Source organism: Podarcis muralis, chromosome 4, assembly GCF_964188315.1.
Source record: "Podarcis muralis chromosome 4, rPodMur119.hap1.1, whole genome shotgun sequence".
NCBI lineage: Eukaryota > Metazoa > Chordata > Lepidosauria > Squamata > Lacertidae > Podarcis > Podarcis muralis.
Genome location: NC_135658.1, coordinates 28667123 through 28688810, shown reverse-complemented (window position 1 = coordinate 28688810; position 21688 = coordinate 28667123). Strand labels below are relative to the sequence as shown.

The 21688-nt window shown below is 39.6% G+C and overlaps 1 protein-coding gene across 1 annotated transcript in view; it reads right to left on the bottom strand.

Moving 5' to 3' along the window:
• BRCA2 (BRCA2 DNA repair associated) overlaps positions 1–19008 on the bottom strand; it is a 30313-nt gene extending 11305 nt beyond the window's left edge. Inside the window, exons 1-13 of the mRNA XM_028726472.2 lie at positions 18825–19008; positions 15006–15110; positions 14160–14408; positions 13902–13942; positions 13693–13804; positions 13478–13533; positions 13251–13365; positions 11203–12237; positions 5953–10317; positions 3875–3970; positions 2995–3064; positions 1750–2030; positions 784–974 (exon numbers count right to left, since the gene is read on the bottom strand). Coding sequence (XP_028582305.2) covers positions 784–974; positions 1750–2030; positions 2995–3064; positions 3875–3970; positions 5953–10317; positions 11203–12237; positions 13251–13365; positions 13478–13533; positions 13693–13804; positions 13902–13942; positions 14160–14408; positions 15006–15110; positions 18825–18834 — 6726 coding nt within the window. The 5' untranslated portion in view covers positions 18835–19008. The remainder of the gene's footprint in view (positions 1–783; positions 975–1749; positions 2031–2994; positions 3065–3874; positions 3971–5952; positions 10318–11202; positions 12238–13250; positions 13366–13477; positions 13534–13692; positions 13805–13901; positions 13943–14159; positions 14409–15005; positions 15111–18824) is intronic.
• Between the last annotated feature and the right edge of the window lie 2680 nt (positions 19009–21688).

Below are 21688 nucleotides of genomic sequence, written 5' to 3'. Positions count from 1 at the left end.
GTGCTACTGTACTGGAAGGATTTTTTTTTATTTTTTTTGGTTCAAATTACAATGGGCATTTATATTAAATTCAACACCTTCATTTGGACCAAAAAAGAATTTAACTTAAGAAATAGAGCATAGATATAATTGCACATTGAGTAAATTAAACTTCTTGCAGGATCAGGATCTCTTGTAAGGATCTAAGTTATTGCAGTCAGGCAGCAGAGACTAAATATACGTGGTCAAGCTCTATCTGGCATTCTAAACCAAATCATATTGACGGAACAGGTTCATGATTGGAAAACAGCCTTGTTCAGACCTAAGGATAACTATGGTTGCATTATGGAAGGTAACCAACCTTGTGTCCTCCAGATGTTGGACGATAATTACCAACATCCTTGACCACTGAGCATGCTGGCTGGGGCTGATGGGTGTTGGGACTCCAACAACCTCTGGAGGGCACCAAGTTGGCTACCACTCCCTTATGGGAATGAGTCACAGTGGACCTTGGGCTCAGACACTTCGTCTTCCAGCATGGCTAGGAAGAGATTTTGCTTTTGTTTTACACTATTTTCAATTATTTGTTATGTCTGAGTGCTTACAAACTATGGTCAGTTGAAACAAGTAAATTCATGAAGCTGGCTTGTTTCAACTAACCAGAGTTAAAATGGACTGCAGTTTAAGGTTTGGATAAGAAGCAAAACTGGAAGCAAAACCATTGTTTATCATTAGGTCCAAACCAGGCCAGCACGTCATCATAATGAGATAGGATAATCCAACCAGGCAATAAAGTGCAGGTACCTGATCGCTGGTGAAAGAACCAGGCAATTTCTCACCCACCGCTGCTTTCAGAGGAACTCTGCAAGGAGCAGATATTTTCACAAGGTACAGGCTGCCTGGTTGTGGACAAATTTTCTGGCTTTGTTTCTTCATAATTCTGATTTCTTGTAGATTTCTTGCATATTGAAGATTTGCTGTTATTTTTGTTAAATCTGTTAAAGAAACATATTGATCAAGTCCTAAAGAACGTATTTCAATTTAAAATAGAAATTCCAAACATACACAGGAGGATAGTATTGTATTTTTAGATATTTCCATGTATAAATGTTAATCCAAAGCGTATATTTAAAAGTTTTAAAGAAAAAATTATTAAACAATATCTAATAATTAATTACTGATAGACCATCACACATGTCTTTATTTTTGCATTAAAGCAGGGATGAGGAATTTGGCCCCTCCATATATTATCGTACAACTCCCTTATTACTGGCTATTAGCCAAGCTGGCTAGGGCTGAAGGGAGTTGGAGTCCATCTACATCTTAAATGCCACAGGTTCCCCATTCTTGCACTGGAGCCACCAAATTTAATGTTGCTGTTATTAAAGACAGATTTTTAAGACTGAAGTTTAATGACAAAATCTTCAACTGTATTCCATAACAGCATATTATTAAAAATCACATTGCAAGCTGACAAGTTGATACAAATATCAACTCCCCCCTTGGCCTCCATTTTCATGGAGATGATCAGGTTTTAGTAATAGCTCTTTCAGCAAAAGATGAACTGGATTCTGTCCCTCTCTAAAAATATTAGTTGAGGGGACAGAAAGGAGTACTTCACACTCATCTCCAAAGATCTCTGCAATTTTGCCTGCATATGTGCAAATCCAACATGTGAAACGTCACAGAGAAGGTAACCTTATCAGAAACCATTTGTGAATAAATTATCATAGTAATTAAACAAATGTTCACAAATACACCTAAACATACCTGAATTTGTATCTCTGGATTCTGAATTCGGAGCCGATATTTGCATGGAATTATTATCTTCAAAGATATTGCCTTCTGTTTCAGTAGTGCTCTGGTTAACTTTTGTAAGATGAAGCTCTTCCATTCTATTAATATTTTTGTTGTCCATTAAGATGGATTCTTTGCTGTTACCTAGTTTATCCTCAGAAGCATTTGCTTTTGTTTTAAAAGGTGGTGCAAAGATTTTGGCAGGTTTCTTTGCTGTATTTTCTGCTTTCTTCCTTTCCTCAGTTAAGGTCTTACTAGAATAAGTAAAAAATAAAATAAATTTGGTGTATTTGAAGACTGCTTGGAAATAAGTTGCTGAGACCTTTCAGATTTTAATACTTTAACATTTTGGTCTTGAATTGATCCAGAACTTCTTGCCATTCTCTGTAGAACTGAAGAAATTTTGTACTAACAAACACTAGCAAAAGTGAATCATCCCCCCCCCCCCCCAAAATAAATTGCTGTTTGACATGACAGCTACAAGATAAGCATAGTTGGCTACTACCAGTACTGCACACCAATTTCATTTGGGTAGATGATTTAATTACATTAATAACCTGGAAAGGTGGACTTACTGTGATCTGTTCTCTGGTCAGCCAAGTCTATATACAGTATAAAGCAGCCAGCCAGAAGGGACAGGGAACACACTGAATTCCATACTGGTTGATAGCCATAAACACAAGATCAACACAAAGAGCCATGGAATAATTAACTTCAAAATTCTTTTTTAAAATTACAAGGATAGAATAAAGGGGGAAAGTAACTTCAGAGTGGGAAAGGTAGGCCAGTGTCATGAGACTGCTTGGGTGACTCCACAAACACAATCCACAGAAGTCCCACACTCCAGCAGCCAGGTTTGACTTAAGGACAGGGCTGTATGTTCCATCATGCCCATTCAGTGAAGGAGTGGAACGTACAAGCAAATGATATGACATAGCAGTGTGCCCCCTCCAAGAAAGGAAGGAAAATTATAGAGCCTGCTAGGTAACCCTCCTCCTGAATGCCGTGTCTGGAAATCAAACCAAGGTTCAAGTAAGGATTCTGAGGTTTCTCCTCATACCTGCCTGGTGTACTATTGGATAGTTGGTTTTTAAACTTAGATGATATTCAGAAATATTTACAGATAAAGCATAAGGAACCTGCGTCTGGAGAAAAGAAGTCCCGCTATGTACACAGTTAAAGAGGTAATCTGATTTTTTAAAAATCTATTTTCCTTACCTTAAAGGGCCACAGACCACTGGCTTTAAAGGAATATTGTAGGTGAACTTTTTTCTGTCGTTCACTATACCTGAAGAAAAATGAAGCTGTATATCAAAGCTACATTACATAATTTGTAAAAGAATAATGTAGAATTCTACATTCATTATCATGATAATACACCTACAAAATCATGTCCATGTATTTGCTATAATGAATTTTTCGTGAAATTTTCCCCGAGGTATTTTAGATTTCTATATTTGTATGAACTGGTGAAAAATAAAATTTATTGAAATAGAAACTAACATATATCGTTTTCGCATCCATACTAAAAATACTGGGGGAAATAGCGTTGTTCCTGGAACTCTATTCATTTCTCAAAAGTACTGTAATAGTTAAATGCAAAGGCAGGAAGAGTCCCTGCACTTTTAATCATTGTGTAGAATAAGAAATTTCATCCATATGAAAACTGCACTTGCTAGGTCTACACAGTTCTCTCTGCAGAAAAAAGTGTCAATCAATATTTATTTTACTGCATCAAGGGCACACAATGGTATTGTTTTAAATTCACCTGCCTGTAATAAGCTGCAGGGGCAAATATGCAGCAGTGATCTGGTAAACTTCAATGATAAACTGCTTTATAATAGCTGAATTTATCAGTATGAAGCATCCGGAATAATTGAAATGTGGATTATAAATCTTAAGCAGCATTTGTATACCATATACACACAATAAGGCGTGTAATTTCATGAGGATGAGGTCAATATACAAAATAGGATTCTTACATTGACCTTGAGAAAATTTAATGATATGTTGAAATGTCTGAATTATAGAAGGCAAAGGAAAACTACAAATACAATACTTCTGATTAACTGAAGAAATCATGAAATATAAAGATTACCCTCCGGATAACTTTTTGAAGGTTTCAAAGATGCTTTGTTGCGTTCTTCTGACCGCTCAAACTCAGGTAGCAATTTTCTTTTAATAGGAGGTTCCCCTGAAAAGCAAATGTCATAGAGCAATTCAAACTCTCAAGCAATGCCTCTTGAATATTTTAGCAAATGAAAACTTTTGTAAGTCCCTTGGTTACTCTGATCTGCAAAATGATCCCAGTGGTATTGGCAGTCATTGCCAAAAATATCATTCAATTGGTATATTTTCATGATTTTAGTGAATATGCTAGCCCTGGATTACTGGGATCTAAACTCCATGCTGGTGTTTTGATGCATATGTGAAACCTATGGTAATCTTCAAAATATTTTTGAAGAGGTATGCAATGACTACTAATAACTTTTTCAAAATCATGGACATAAAAGTTTTATTTTACACAATTTGTATAGGGCTTACTTGTATAAGGGGACGCGGGTGGCGCTGTGGGTTAAATCATAGAGCCTAGGACTTGCCAATCAGAAGGTCGGCGGTTCAAATTCCCACAACGGAGTGAGCTCGGTCCCTGCTCCTGCCAACCTAGCAGTTCGAAAGCACATCAAAGTGCAAGTAGATCAATAGGTCTACTCCGGTGGGAAGGTAAACGGCGTTTCCGTGTGCTGCTCTGGTTCGCTAGAAGCGGCTTAGTCATGCTGGCCACATGACCCGGAAGCTGTATGCCAGCTCCCTTGGCCAAGAAAGAGAGATGAGCGCTGCAACCCCAGAGTCGGTCACGACTGGACCTAATGGTCAGGGGTCCCTTTACCTTTACTAGTATAATCTTGTAAGTTGGCATAAGAAATGTAAGACTGTTTCACATTAAACCTCAAAGGAACAAAAAATTTACAAAGACTGCAGTCCTGATAGGCATGCAAATCACTTTCCCAATCCCCCATTTCCCTTGCAAATCTTGTGTGGTTTTTGGGAAGTATTTGTAGATGAGAATCAGGGAGTAGCATGGGGTTGTTCAGCACTTCTCTTTGTAACTTCTCTGCAAATGCCCTTCCTCAAAGCTTTTTCTCTTAACAGCTAGAATCTAAAACTGGTAGTGATTCTACCTAACAAGCAAATGAGGGTGGGAGAATTTGGAGAAAATAATCACTTAAGTATGTGATTGGTTATGCACCCCTTTCTCCCATCAATCCTGGCTGACAAGTACCTTGACCCTATACAGTGGTACCTCGCAAGACGAATGCCTCGCAAGACAAAAAGGTTTTTGGTTTTTTGAGTTGCTTCGCAAGACGATTTTCCCTATGGGCTTGCTTCGCAAGACGGAAACGTCTTGCAAGTTTGTTTCCTTTTTCTTAACACTGTTAATACAGTTGTGACTTGACTTTGAGGAGCAACTCATAGCACGCGGTGTGGTAGCCTTTTTTGAGGTTTTTGAATACTTTGGTGATTTTTGAAGCTTTTCCAAAACTTTCCCGAAACCGTGCTTCGCAAGACGAAAAAAATCGCAAGACAAAAAAACTCACGGAATGAATTAATTTCGTCTTGCGAGGCACCACTGTATTCTAACTGGGTGCACTTTAACTCATTGTTAATGGTTTACTATGACCATGCATATTACTCCCACTTCTGTCCACCAGTGAGCAGGAGCAACTCTCAATGATCTTTGATTTAGCACTACTTACATCAAAACCAAGAATCATGGTTTGTTTCACTCTGAACAAGCCACACTCTAAAGCCAAGATATGGTGTTGGCTTAATGCTCGGGCCTGGAATCAAATCAAACACAATCCCAGTTTAGATTTAATGCTAAATCAAGGATCACAGTAGGTTGCTGCCACTCACTATCAGGAAGCAGCAAAGCAGGAGCAAACTGCATTCATTGCAGCCCATTAACTGTGGCTTGCAGTGACACGCCAATGCTGCCAATATCTTGGCAAATCTGAGACCGAGACCATGGATTTTCTAAGATGTCTCGCTCCCTGCTAATTATTTTACTGTTCCCCTCCAATTCATTCTAATTCATTCAAACTGAGATCAATTGCAGTGCAACTCAGTAAATGTACAGGAACAGTTTTTTGAAAAAACAAAACAGCCACCTACCAAAAGTGTTTTCTTCTTTCATGTGCCTTTTTCCAGTTCTTGTATATGACAGAAAATTATTAGGTTTCTCAAAACTCAATATGGAATTTTTATTTTTCTGTACTTCTGCATCAGGAAGTTCATCATCTTCCATGAAAGCTTTGGCACTTTCTGTAGCTTCTATTTCCAAGTAATTTTCCGGAGTTTGTGCATAATGACGACACTGAGGATCCAGATTTCCTTCTGTTGCAGTACCACAATTTGCTGCACATTTAGTTTTGCTTCTACTCCGGCACGGCACTTCAATTTCTTTTGAACATGTGAAGTTTTCTTCTAACTCAGATATTTCTTTTTGCTTCTTAGTATCAGACTTGCACACAGGTATTTTAATACTCAATGGGTTTTTTATAATCTTATTTCCATTAGGTGTACTTGTGGCTGAATGAAGTGCTTTATATTTCTTTTGTGGTTTAGACTCTGAAATAACTTCATCCTGCTCTATGGCCTCTGTAGCAAGAACTTTTATAGGACCTTGCCCCACACTCCGTTGAGCATCAGAAAAACTATTACTACTAACATCATCAAATTCTTTTAAGAGACCCATAACTTTCTGGATAGCCTTTTGAGAAATTTGTACTTGTTTTCCACTTGCTGTGGCAAAGCCACAGGGAATATTTGCATTCGCTTCAGTATTTGAAAATCTTTTCCCTTGAGATGCAAGCATTGTGTCTTTCTTTGGAGCTTCTTTGCTCCCAGGAGAAGATACTTCACCATAACTATAATCACAGTTAGAGACATGACTGGGGTGATCTGATGAATTATTTTCCATTTCAGAAAAAAACAGTCTTGCTTTCTTTAATGACTCTTCAGATAACTGGACAGGTTTTCCACTAGCTGTGCTAAAAAACCCAGAGTTATCAGTAATAAAATCTGACTTGATACACTTCTGTTTGTTGGGAGTCCATGTATCAGACTGCTTATTATCCATTTGAAAGCATAACTCAGGGTGAGTGTTCAAAGTCGTAGATTCAGTATACTTTAATGTGTGCTCATCTGCACAGCACTCTTTGGCTCGAGAAAACTGAGGTGCAATTATATTTTCCACTGGATTGTTCTCTGCAGATGAGTAGTTATTAGAATCGATGCACACTCCAGTGCCACAGGTATCAGAACAGCTTTCTAAAAGGTCCTGTTTGTTTGTTTTAGGTTGAGATTCCATGTTCTCTTTTACAGATTTATAGCAGTCTTCATGAAGCACTTGCCTGGCTTTTTTTAATGCTTCCTGAGAAACTTCAACAGCTTTACCACTTGCTGTATTGAATGCAACTGGCTTAGCCTTCTGATGTTTTGAAGTCGAAGCTGATGCTTCACTGGCTGAATATTTCTGCAAGACGTTGGTACTGAACAATCTTAAGTCACATTTTTGTATCATGCTACTCTCATTTTTACAAGTTTCATCATAAGGGTGAACATTATTTTCAGCAAACACATTTTTTGATGGTGCTACTTCTTGAGAAATACAAGTTAAATTCTCTGACACATAATTTTTCTTATGACATTCATCTGGTAATTGGTTGAGCAAAGAATGTTCACTCTTTAAATCAGAGATACTAGCCTTTGAAGTGATACTGCAAATTAAGTTTGAGGAATCAAGGCTTTTATTATTGCCAGTATTTCTAGATGACAAGTCCTGAAAACTTTGCATTGCACTAATATCTGACCCTTCAACAGGCAAATGCTGATCAATAGCAGAGTCAATAAATTCAATTTTTGAAATATTTTTGCTTTTTGTACATGCCAGATTATTCTTTGTCAACAAGCCTTCATTCACTTTCTCCCCTCTAGTATGAGATACTAAATCTGATTCAGATGCATTCATCGCCGAAGAAAGTTCTTTAATAGTGTCAAGATCCTCAGTCTTCTTAATAGTGTTTGAGGACAAATCTGGAAGATCTTCAAAGTTACCTTCAGGATACAGATATTCATGTTTTTCATTTCCTTCTTCAAATTCCTTGCTAACTTTGGTAATTTTCTCATTTCTTTTCTCCTGAATTATAGGCTTGATAAAATTACTAACCTCTTCCTCCATTTCTGGAAAAACTGTTTCATCTTCTGAAAGAAGATGCTTTGCTTTAGCTAATGATTCATTAGCAATTGTAATTTGCTTACCACTAGCTGTATGAAAACCCATTGCAGTAATCTGCTTCTCTTTTCTGATTTCAGAGATTTCTTGATGGTTGGACCTTTCAGTTTCACTGAAGTTAATATTCTCGTTTACAGAACTGACATCTCCCTTTTTGCTTTTAGGGCTTGTCTTCCCACTGGAAGTTGGCATAGTCTCTAGTTCTTCTCTTGTACAAGAGGCAGCCAACAAATGAAGCTTTTTACTTTTTCCTGCAAATATGTTCCCATCAGCAACAGTGTGAAATCTCTGTAGAAAACCACTTTCTAGATTGCTCACATTTTCCTCCTCTTGATTTAAATTACAGTTTTCTTTTCCATATGCATTATTCAATGCAAAGGTGGATCTTTTTTCAGTCTTAGCAACTTCAGCTAAACATGTTAGATCTGACAAAGCTTCTTGCAAATTATAATTACACTGAGTTTCTTCACAGTTTACAAAGTGATGTGAGACTAATACACTTTGATTATTTTCAAAGGAAGACCGTTCATTTCCTGTCATACAGACAGAGTATTTTTTAATAATTTTTAGGTTAACTTCTGTAGTACTAGAAATCTGAACACTGCCTTCATTATAATTTACAATTTTTGACTTACTTTCTATATTTTCTTTAACAAATTTAATTGTATCTTTTGTATTCTTTTTCATCAAATATTCAGCATTTACTTCTTTGACCCTCTGATGCCAATCAATCTCTCTCTCTTTCATGCAGTTGGGATTACTCCAGCTATTGTTGCACCCATTTGAACAATCGCGCAGCAATATTTTTTGGTGAGGGCTAAGCATTTCATTCACTCCATCCAGATCGCCGACTAATTTTGTAGCTTTCTTTATAGCATCAACATATAAGCTCATCTCTTTGCCCCCAGCTGCACTACAGCTCCCCAGATCAGACAAATTTAATTGTGATGGTGCTGAAACAATTGGGACAAAAATATTGTTCTGTTTTGTGCTTGAATTAATGGATGTAACTTCTTCACTACTTTGTATCTGTATCTTAGATTTCTCAGCTGTGCCTATATGTTTATTGGGAGACAGATCATGGTCTCTTTGAACCTTTTCTTCAGAGCTTTTCTCAAAATCATTTTCTTTGCAAACTTCAGCACATATATCATTTTTATCAAAGCTTCCAGACATCTCATCAGCATTATTGAATGCCACCATCTTATGCTTTTTGAACTGTGTAAATTCAAACTGACTACCTGTTTCTTCTAGTATATTAGAAATTTCAGTAACTTCAGCTTCTTGGCTTGCTGTTAAATTTAGTTTTCCTTCAGGATGTTGATTACTCAGCACATTCTGGAAAGCAGAATTGGCACACCTGGGAAAAATAATTTGGGCACCATTCATCTGAATACCGAGCAGATCAGAAACGTGTGAAAAATTAGATGAATTTTCAGTCAGTTTGTTCATTCCAAGTGAAGATATCTCAACACTTCTCTGTGCATTTTCATTTGAAATATTTTGCATTCCTTCGCTAGGAAAATCTTCAATAAATTTATCTTCTATGTCTTTGAACAATAACTTGCCTTTTCTAATGTTGCAATCAAACAGTGCTATCTGTTTATTGGATGCTGTTCTGAAGCCACCCAACTTTTCAGTTCTGCTATGACTTATACCTCCTAACCAGCTCTGCTCACTGGCTTCAGCATTTCCTGCTAAGTCTACTTGTAGATGCTGGCTTGGGTCTAACTTTTTCTCCAATGCTATAAGCTTAAAAGATTCATCTACAGTAGGTTTTGGCGTTTCCTTTGATTGAGACCCAAGCTCAGCCACCTGAGTGCCACTTGCCAAAAACTTTTGTGTAGCTGATTCCAAGATTGCATGTTGGTTTCCAGTTTTTGATGCATGCATTCCCAATGTAGATTCCTCCATCACCGCTTCTTGCAATGAACTGAAACATCTAAGACTGACACATCTTTCACCATTCTCTCTTTGTAAATTTATCTTGTGACCAACTGAATGGGACATGCTTTCACTTGACTCTGTTTCATGATTAGCAGATATATTACTAGAAGGCATAATTGTTCCTTTTCTGTTGTCTGTCTGTTGAAGTATTGACAACTGATCTGTAAAATTACGTTCTGTGTAATTGAGTGGAGCTTCATGGGAAATGTTACTAAGAATGCAGTTTTTATCAGACTCTACTTGCTGTTTCTCTTCAAGTACGTGTTTGTTAGCATGTATAATGTCTTCCTTTTGTTCTGTAAGAAATTGAACCATGATAGTAATGTTAGTTGGAATGGTACCATTATATTTTTTAAAAAATTCTCTCTCTCACCAGCTTTTGTTTAGTCTAGTGTACTAAATCAATTTTCAGAATGTCTCGTAACCACGATGAAGTATGCTGCAGCTAATACTTTGTGCTTTTGCATTCAATATTGCTGTTATCGGAGGAATTACTAAATACTTTTTCTATGCATTTGAGACATTTAATTTCCCCCCCTTTTTTAAACAACTCTAACTTTTGACATAATAAATTACCAACAAAATGGCTGCTTAAGCAGTTTATTTAACCTGTTTTTTTATCAGCTGTGATTGCTGAACAAAATGCACACTTTTACTTTCTGACTACGAGGCCACTTCAAGAAAGCAAGCCCAAAGACCTGATGATATAACAAAAACAATTTTTTTCAATAAATGATAATAAAGGAGTCAATACTAATTATGGAAGTTAACTTTAAACTTGCAGCCACGTGGCCTTGCAATGGAATGTCCAGAGAAAAAAGGGAGCTGCTTTAGGCTACAGCTGCAAATCATCATGATCTCCAACCTGCTTCTTTTTTCCCACTGAAGCCTCTCAAATTGTAAGACTGTCTTCCCTCAGCATGTGTCTCTACCCCACTCATGTTCTTTTCATGCAGCATTTGTCACCACTTATGTGAGAATCCCATATACTTGCCATGGTAAACAATTAACTTCAGCAATATATAATCCACATATGCAAATATATTAATTTAGTGGGCCTTTTCAATGCAGTGAACATGACTGTCTAGTTCATAGCAAAAACATAGTTATAGTAAGTACAGGAAAGGAGGTTTAATATTTTGATTTTTTAAAAACCCCAGGGTGAAAAAATGCAAATCTACCTTCATTTCTTATGGCTGTTGCAGAAATTTCAGAGTCGTAAGATTTTAAATCTGCACAAGTTGGCACAAGGTAAGCAGAGGAGCTATCTCTCTTTGTGGTTCCTTCTTCCTGGTGAACTGGGGTATTATTTATTGTATACATAAATTTTTTAGGTCGTTTTTTCAAACGAGAAAGTGAGGTCATACTTTTCAACTCCGCCCTTGTAAGTCCACTAACATCACCAGCAGTTTGGGTAGAAACACTACCTAGAGGATCATAGTTCTTTTTTCCATTTTCTCTTGAGTAATTACAGCAACTATTATCAGCTTCTGTAAAAGTTGTGTTTTCCATTATGAAGGAACTACTGTCTGAAACATTTATGACAGATGCCAGCTCAGCCTCACAATCTTTCACCAGCGTTGGGCTCTTATTGCTCATAATCGCAACAGGCAATGGTATTATTTCCAGAGAACTGGTGTTTAGCAGCTTGTTACCTTTTATTAGGCATGATGTGGTTTGAATACACGATTCTAGCATTTCAGTACTAGCACACTCTTTGCTAACAGATAGTTGCCTATCTTCAGAACACTTCTTGATATGTGATATAGGAGATGAATCAGAACAGTGTGAGGATGTTTTTTCAAGCTGTGTTATGTCAAGTCCAGATAAGTCCAGCTGAGACCATGAGCAATGCAAAGATGATGGTATTTCCTCTTCTTTCGGTATGCTATTCTGATTCACAGAGTGCTTTTGCATTCCATTATTTGGAATAGTCTGCAGGTGACATTTGGCGGAATTTCCATATTTTGTTATAATTTTGTCTTCATCAGTTTCTTGATATTCACGTTTTGCTTTATCAGAACATGTCTTACTTTCCTTGACTCTTTGTGGTTTTCTTAGAAAGGCTTTGCTGCTTGCAAGGCATACAGAAAGATCATTCTCTGTTCCATCATACGTGTCTTCATCCATTGGTACATTTGGTAGCATATAATCTTCTCCTAATTTACTGGGAAATATGTTCTTACCAAAGGATCCAGCTAATAACCTTTCAAAATCTGTAAATAAAAAACCATGAACATGAGAAAGCATTATTTTATGAAGGACTCTAATTTCACATTTCATTTATAACACACATTCCAATATATGTATCAAATGATTTATTTTGAAGCAGTGTTAGAACTGGATTAGTGCAGATGTGCATGTGTGTATATTAAACACACATATACATACACCCGGGACGCGGGTGGCGCTGTGGGTAAAAGCCTCAGCGCCTAGGGCTTGCCGATCGAAAGGTCAGCGGTTCGAATCCCCGTGGCGGGGTGCGCTCCCGTTGTTCGGTCACAGCGCCTGCCAACCTAGCAGTTCGAAAGCACCCCCGGGTGCAAGTAGATAAATAGGGACCGCATACTAGCGGGAAGGTAAACGGCGTTCCGTGTGCGGCTCTGGCTCGCCAGAGCAGCGATGTCACGCTGGCCACGTGACCCGGAAGTGTCTCCGGACAGCGCTGACCCCCGGCCTCTTGAGTGAGATGGGCGCACAACCCTGGAGTCTGTCAAGACTGGCCCGTACGGGCAGGGGTACCTTTACCTTTTTATACATACACCCTACGATCCAAAGAACTGCAAAATTATTTCTGTGAACACAGTGGGAGTTTAGACTTATTTTTCTCAAACAGTAGTCCCTTATTGCAGTTTACAAACTGCTTTTGAAACTTGGGGGAATTTGAAAAAGCAGTAAACAATAACATTTCATTGGGATAGTACAAACCCTTCGTATGAGTGGAGAGGCACCTACACGCCATTCTTATCTTCCCTCATCCATCAGCACTGGGTGGAAAGAACGGAACCTTTAATTTTGTTATTTTTATTCTTTATTGAATAATATATGTGATAAGCACGCAAAGGTATTTCTATTAAGTTTTAGTGGATTTTTATTTTAGTGAGTTGTCATAGTTGTTGCTGTCTGCACTAGGTACGATATAGTTAAATGGGTAGACATATTCTAGAACTACCCAAATAATAAAATACAAATAGTTATTAAACAGTAAAAATTAGTAAGCAATGCTCACTGTGGATTTTGCTGTCAGTTTCTGCACACAGATCTTCTGTTCCTGATGCGGACTGCACATGCCTACTATCTGTCTTGGGACTTCTACCGTATTTGGAGATGAGACTATGCATGACCTCAACACAAAAAGGGGATATTAACATATATAAATTACAAATTAGCTGTGGACATGAAGGTTATTCCAAAAGTTGCCTGTTTTGACATATTCTAACCCTTAAAGCCACTCACCAACTCAATTCTTTCATTATGCTGCTTTGTTCCAGAAGCCGAATCATTTCCTCTAGCTGAAATATCAAATATAAATAATTTGTAATCAATTGTGCAGCTCATTAGAGTTCACTGATATGATCTTAACATAAAAACTCAGTTCCCTAGCACAGCATTTAATATGAGGGAAATTAAATAGCAAAGTATTTTTGACATAGTCACATTGCTATCATTACCTATTATGATTGTTGGAGAAAGTGTAGGAGGCGTTGCTAATGAACTTGACCAAGTCATCTCGGGGTCAGCTTCTGCTCCTAAGCTTTCAAAAACAGATTTTGGTGTCTGAACCTAAAATATATAAAAATTGTTCTTTTTTGTAAAAAACAACAACACCTGAAGTAACTTCATTTCAACAGCTAGAAAATCGGAGAAAAAAGGGAAGTACCTCAAAAATCTTGGGTGTATGCAGAAAACTTCCATTTAGCACTGAAAAACATTAAGTGTGATAATGTTAGCCATCATCACATGAAAACAACCAATTGAATATTTATAAGCCACTATTTTCAAAGTTCTAAGCAGTGAACAAAATATTTTTAAAACAGCTTACTTATTTGGTGGAGGGGACAAAAGAGTGGACATTACCATATTATAACAATAAATCCAAGTCTTCACATTTCTATATCTTTCATTTAAAAATTCTCACCTGCTTCTGCTTTGCTCTGACCCAATTCTTGTATAGGAGAAACAAATGGCACAGATTTATTTGGTTCGTTAAATATCATTGGAGTTGATGCAAATTGGTTTTTTGCTGGCAGCTTCCTCTGTGGTGTTTTAAAATTACTTTGGTCCAGGTCACTAGTTTTATGTTCAGGTTCTTCTGGTCTTTTAGAGTTGTACAGTGGAGCTTCTGAACTGAGTTCTTCAAACCAGTTGATACTTATGGGTCCTAAATCTAAGAAAAGGAATATATTATGCAGGATACCGTGCCCCACTTGTAAGAAAAAGTAACTATGGAATGACCATATACCATTATTTTGAACGTGTCAAAAAAATGGAGGTACAGCCTGAGACAGTATTATACAACCAATTCTCGACACCCACTTTGCAGGAAAATAGCCTCTCCCAACAATCTCAGGCCTGCCAACACAATCCTGTGAAATTTTGGCTTCTCACATGTCTTACCCAAGATTCTGTCAGCATAAAGTAGCCAGGACAGGACAAAGGCAGGCAGGAGAAGTTGAAGAAGCAAACCCCCTACTTATTCCAGCTGCTGATCAGGTGGAAAGACAGGGGTCTACTAGCTCAAAATTTAACATGCAACCTAGATTGAAAGAGAATTCCTTCATACTCAAATCCTCACTCCCCTGTAGCCCCACATGGCACAATTACAGTATTCAGTAAGTCCTTTTGGGGTGAGGGGTTAAGAGATGGGGAAAGATTGGTTGCATGAGCAGCCTTCTACTTGTGCTGCTGTTGCGGGAAAAGCTCTAATCAAGCCCATAACATTGAAAAGAGTTGTTCACAGCACCATAATAAATGCCCAAGGTACCTGATTCACTACGTTGCGCTTTGAATATTTCAAAGAAAGATGGCTTCTTTGGAGATGTAGTAACATTTTTCTTATCCATAACATCACTGGTGTTGTTAAATGAACCTGCAAAATAATATTACAATATTCTCAAAATCTGTATCATATTTGCAATGCATTCTAGTTCTTTGTGTTTGGCTTCAAGTATTATCTGATAACACACAACCAATGCAGAGTTTGCAATAAAAATATTTATGTATTGCTCAACTTTTTGATTGGCATCAGTTCCACTATATATATATATCACCTAAAAAGACTAGGTTGAATTAAAACAAGAAAATTGGCATTCAGGTTCTTAACCAGAGGTACTACTTCTGGGCTAGCGGAGTCTGTAACCCGAAGTGTTTGGTACCACTGTAATGCTAAATATTTTGTAGCTACTTCAATTTGCAGTCACAGATCTGACTTTATGGGAGGAAGAAATGTTGTCCAGATAAGGGGCATTTAATCTTCAGCCAAGCACATTTTAAGTGTGGACTATGTGGGTACGTAGCAGCAGAAATTGTGCTCAGTTAACTCCTTCCACAGTCCTGCTGCTCAGCTACCCAGACCTAAGATACGGTCTGGCTAAGCGTACATCCCAATCCAGGGTTGTAGTTTGCCTTCCCTAGACAAATAATGATGAGTAGGAAGCCAAGCACAAACCTTGGCTACAGCTCATGATTTGTCCGGAGCAAGACAAGCCGTGAGCCCAGGGACAGACTTAATGCCAAACTAAACCATGGCTTAGGTCTTCATAGTGCAGCAGCAAGGGGACCAAGAGAAAAGCACAGTGGCTACAATTTGGGTTTGACTACCATAATCCTTTCACATTAGAAAAAAGTGCATAGGAACAAATCTGATCATGCTACAGTAAAACACATTTGATTTCAATCAAAGTGTTATACAGTATTAGAAGTCTGTTTTACAGTACTATAGGAATAAATATTATTCCTGCATTTTAATTTTTTTAATCAGGATTCTTTGTGGGACTGTCTCAAGTTTCTAAAGTTGAACTGCACAACGTCTGGTTAATACTGTAATGTCAAGCAATGGTACATTAAAAAAAAAAAGACAGGGAAACAAAATTTCTCTTTGCAGAAGCCATGTTTATCCTTGCTCAGCAAGAATATATTTGAAACAAATTGTCTGGAAGTTATGTTACATTATTTCAAATACGAAAAACTGTTCCTATGCATTTGTGGAAAATGAGTAACCTTAGCATGTCCACACGTGAACCACTGATTACATAAAAGGCTTCTAAAACAAATTTAGTGTACATAGAAGCAACGAAGAATTGTGTTAATTGTCACATCTAAAATTCGATACTTGACTAGGACTCAGTGGAATTCATCAGTTTTCCAACAACAGTTAGGGAGGGGAAGCCAAAAATTACACAAAGGCACATCAGCCTGATAACTGGCATGCAGCAATACACTTCAGGTTACAGACGTTTCAGGTTACAGACTCTGCTAACCCAGAAATAGTACCTCAGGTTAAGAACTTTGCTTCAGGATGAGAACAGAAATTGCGCGGTGGTGGGAGGCCCCATTAGCTAAAGTGGTACCTCAGGTTAAGAACGGACCTCCAGAAGAAATTAAGTTCTTAACCCGAGGTACCACTGTATTAAAACAATTGTTAACATACAGCAGATCCTTGTGGAACAAGGGTCTCTCTGAAGATCCTCTGATAAAAGACATACAAGAAGTAGAGGATAGGTATTTTCACAATGGAAGGCAGTAAGCAGTGATCTCACAAGAATGTATTGCGACTGTTTAATTCATTCATAAATTATCAGGAGTTATGGAAAAGAAGTAAAGCAGTCAAACTTGAGGATGACAGCAAACTATTAAGAATTCTTAAAAAGCACACCTTGAAACTGGGCAAACTGGCAACAGAATGCCCAAGGAAGATTCAATGCAAGTGTAAATTTATGCACATTGGGACAAATCCCAAACATATAAATTAATAAGATCCCAATTGGCTGTTGAAACTGAAAAGGATACAGTATATAGAACTAAAATAGGGCAACTAAAATGGTCAACGAGCTGGGGCTTCCTCCTCTTAAAACGTTAAAGGCTAAAGTTGGACTAATTTCCAAAATACGTTTCATCACACTGTCCAAGGGTCTAACAGCACACATACATTTACCTGGAAGTACCCTACCCTTATCCAAAAAAAATTACACACTTTTGTAGAGCTCACAAGTACCGTATTTTTCGCCCTATAGGACGCACTTCCCCCCCTCCAAAAATGAAGGGGAAATGTGTGTGCATCCTATGGGGCGAATGCAGGCTTTTGCTGAAGCCTGGAGAGCCCCGCCGCCAGTCCCACAATCCCGCTGTCTTCCGACGTCCTTTGGAGGCTGGCGGCGGGGAGAAGCCTGCTTCTCCCCAGCGCCAGCCCCGCAAGCTGGGGGGACAGCGGGGAGGCGCAGCGCGCCATCCCGCTGTCTCCTGACGTGGTTTGGAGGCTGGCGGAGGGCTTCCCCCTCCCCCAGCCGCAAGCTCCCAGAGCGATGCCGAAACTGCACAAAGCTTTGGCATCGCTCTGGCTCCCGTTCTGGGGTCTGGGGAAGCTTGGGCTTCCCCCTCCCCCAGCCGCGCAAGCTCCCAGAGCGATGCTGAAGCTGCCCGCAGCTTCGGCATCGCTCTGGCTCCCGTTCTGGGGGCTGGGGGGGGAAAATAATTTTTCCCCTTTATTCCCCCCCCCAAAAAATCTAGGTGCATCCTATGGGCCGGTGCATCCTATAGGGCGAAAAATACGGTAAGAATTGTTGTTTAGTCGTTTAGTCGTGTCCGACTCTTTGTGACCCCATGGACCAGAGCACGCCAGGAACTCCTGTCTTCCACTGCCTCCCGCAGTTTGGTCAAACTCATGCTGGTAGCTTCGAGAACACGTGCCTCAATTAGTTCAGTAGAACTTCTGAGTAAGCATGTTTAGGATTGTACTTAACAACCAAATTGCATGGGTGGGTGCAGCCAAAAACAAACTGCCCAAGAGCGACTGTCTTTGACCCTCCCTCCCAGTGGTGATGCAGTGGCAGAACAACTGTTTCGTATGCAGAGGGTTCTGTCCCTGGCATTTGCTGGTAGGACTGGAAATGTCCCCCTGGGGAGCTGCTGCCAGTCAGTGTGAACAACACTGAGCTGGATGTATCAATAGTCAGTACAATGCCCGTTCCTACTTTCTTAAGTAAATCCCCCTGGACCATGGGCTTTTTAAAGGAGACAGCCACCTAAAGTTCTTGAGCTTATTTTGGGAGGGAGATCCCGCGTTAAAACACCCCCCTAAAGGAGGACATTATGAGGAGCGAGCTTTCGTTAGGGGGGCAGGCATCTGCGGGGGGGGGGGAGCAGACCCTCAATTGAGTACGTCAATAATTTTGGTGGCTCTAAGGGGGGGTGCAATTGCCTTTCCTGCCCCCCCTTAACCACGCCCATGTCCTCGACCCAGGTCCAGCCCCAGACATTTTGCTGCCTACCCAAGTCTGGCCAAAGTACATGGCACCCGATGCACAAAACCCCACAAGCGTCCAAATCCCTTGGGAGCGAATATACAGCAACCATATATGAAAAGGTGGCCCTTCACTGGACCTCAAACGTCGCCCTTCCTCAGACTTCGTCCCCGCTTGTCTAAGGGCTTTTTTCAGGGGGTGGAAGGAGGAGAGCAAGGAGGGCGACAACCGCCTCAGGGGCAGGCAGCCGGCGGAAAGACGAGCACAGAAAGCGCATATTCGCCACGGAAAGGAGATAAACTGCCGCGAGCCACGTCACCCCAGAAGGGAGTCGAAAGACTGACCGGTCTCCATAGCTGCGCCTCAGCAGCAGCAGCGCCACTTCCTCGAAATACGAAATCTGCCGCCAAGTCTCAGCGACGCAAGCGCAGATGTGGAAATGGCGCGCGTTTGCTCCTCCTCCTCCCAGTTGGTTCAGTCCTGTCGCCCCGCGGACGTTCCTTCCTGAACTGCAGCGCCACAGGCGAGAGGAGGTGGTGCCCTGCGAGGGAAGCGGCCGTACCATTTCCTGTTTGGGGGGGGGGGTTAAGCGGTCTGGAAAGTGGGTGGGTTGGAGTGGTTCGTCTCCGCCGCCCTCAAGAATCATGGGGAATGTAGTTCTGCGAGGGTTGAGGGCTGCCTTGCTCAAAAGAATGGGTTTTTCTTTTAATACACGGGGCTAAAACTACCAGTTCATGTTTGCAGCATGAAGCCCTTTCACAGCTTGTATTGTACAGCTAATTACAATGTCTTTTACGACGTTCAGTGAGCAGCTAAAAAAATTTGCACCCAACCACTTCTTTCAATTCCCTCTTATAATTTCTGGAGACACCGTTGATGGAATCTTTCGAGGAGTTGGACAGGGCGTTTATAAGTGGTTCATGTTTCACAAACATACAGTAAGGCTGATAGTTGTAAACAAGCATTTTGGTTTCCCTTCGAATGTCCCGATCCTCAAACAATTTGTGCTTCAAACGGGAGAAAGCTGCACTGGCGGAGCTCAGGCGATGCTGGATACGATTGACCGAAGAATTATTTCTGGGGTTTTTTACTTGTGAGCAGGCGGCAATGCACACCCACAGCCACAAGGTCCGCCAGCGTTTAAGTTCTAACCATTCAGGCAATGCATTCTTCATCTTCAGAGGCAAGGAGATAGGACCACTTACTTTTTCTCTAGAGTTATTAACACACTCCCTCCCCTCCAGCCCTAAATAAAGCTTGAAGTCTGGCTACAGCTTTCCCATTTATTGTTCTATCACATGGGGAGAAGAGGCGTTCATAAGAACAGGTTACCACGTGTTGCACTTTAAAAAAAACAGGAAGCTATAATAAGCGGTCATTCCTGCAATGTATCCATTTTTTAAAACAATGGGATCCAAATCTTAGTGCTGAAGCTTATTGGGGGGGGGGGGGGCGGACTCTGTTTATTGTAAATATCAAACGCTCAGCAAGTATCAGCAATTACCAGTAATTTTTAACATGTTAGGATGGCCATGGTAAATGGAAGAAAAAGATTCTCCAGGAATTTCATCTGTGATACACAACTGGAATTTTAATCCATAATCCATTTATTTGGAAATAACTCCCTTTGATTTCAGTGTAGCTACCGTAATCTCATGAACTCATGGAAGCTTCACATCTCCTTAGTTGTGCAGCCCAGTCCTTTCTGTGTTTACTTGAAAGTAACTTCCACTAAGTGCAATAGGCTTTACTCCTAAATTAGCTAAGGAGTTAACTAAACCTGAACCCCAAAAACAGTTTAGAAAGTACAGGTAAACCAGAACTGATATCTTTGTTGCCTCAATGTTACTTTTAAACACAAAAACATGAAATTTTGAAGGAAAAGCAACACAATAATCAGATTTTTTAAAAAAAGATAAATTATTAATGATTAGCAAGCCTCCTCAACAAATGTGTCCACATACACTCACATTCCAAGAATTTTGCAAAACATCAGTGCATAAAAATAGCATCTTTAGATGGTGGCAATAGCACATCTTGGCAGATTTATTTATTAATTTACAGGTATTGTAATGGGAATGTTTATCCAATACAATGAATCAAAATATTCAGCACTGTAACTGCCCAGTAAAGTGTGAGTGAGCTACAGGACAGATAGGTGTAAGGTTTGACGAAAGATATCCTCAATGCCCCTCTGAGGCAGTAATTGTAGGTATGAGTTTGTGGGTGCTAGACATCCCTAATTCCTGAGTCCAGTAGAGGTTAGAAGTTAAGCAAGACAAATATACAAGCCAAGTCAGTTCCCTGACTAGGAAATCGCCTATGGACCATTTGGAAGACAAAAGGAAGGTAATGAGCCATTAGGAAAACCAAAAGAGAAAGGCTTTGTGCAAGAAGTACAAACCATATATCATAAAAACACCAGTCTCTGTGTGCCTCCTTTCGAAAAGGAAACACACCCTGAATTAAAACCTGGATTCTCATACAACATGGACATTAGGGTGACCAGCTGCTACATTTAGCTGTGAGACATCAGGAGCTGAGAAATGTGAGATGACCCAGACTGGCTCAGCCTCAATGTTGGTATGCATTGTATGAACTAATTCAAAATCTGCAAAGAAGACTGTCAGAGCACACTTACTTTAATGTAAGTTCCATTGTAAATTGGACTTACTTAAAAGTAACCCTGTTGTGGAACACTGTTTCTGTTTTCTTCCAGTGGTTGGGAAAGGTTATATATTTACATGCAAACTAATGGTGGGTTAAAAACATCCTCTTTGGCAGCTCAGCCCTGACTGGTACATCCCTACAAGGATGGAAACATTGTCTCTCCTAAGTCTGCTAAGTGAATATGTTTGCTTTCATTTTGCCAGTTGTCCCCAAACATCTACTCTCTATATGGAAGTGGGGTTTTGTCTCCCTGCCCACAGGCTCCTGTTGGGTTGGGCATCTATCTGTGACAATGTTTGAACAGAGCAAATGTGCATTATATCTGACGACATTGTCATACCTATTTACATGGGAATAAGCCCAACTGAACTCAATGAGACTTACTATTGAGTTGTACTATAACTTATGTATACCTGAACAGTGTTTATATCACACTTATTATCTGGGAATCAACAAGACAATTGGGATTTTGTATGTACTGGATTTTATACAAACTGTATTTGGATGTTAACCTATTATCTATGTGAGGCAGATGGGG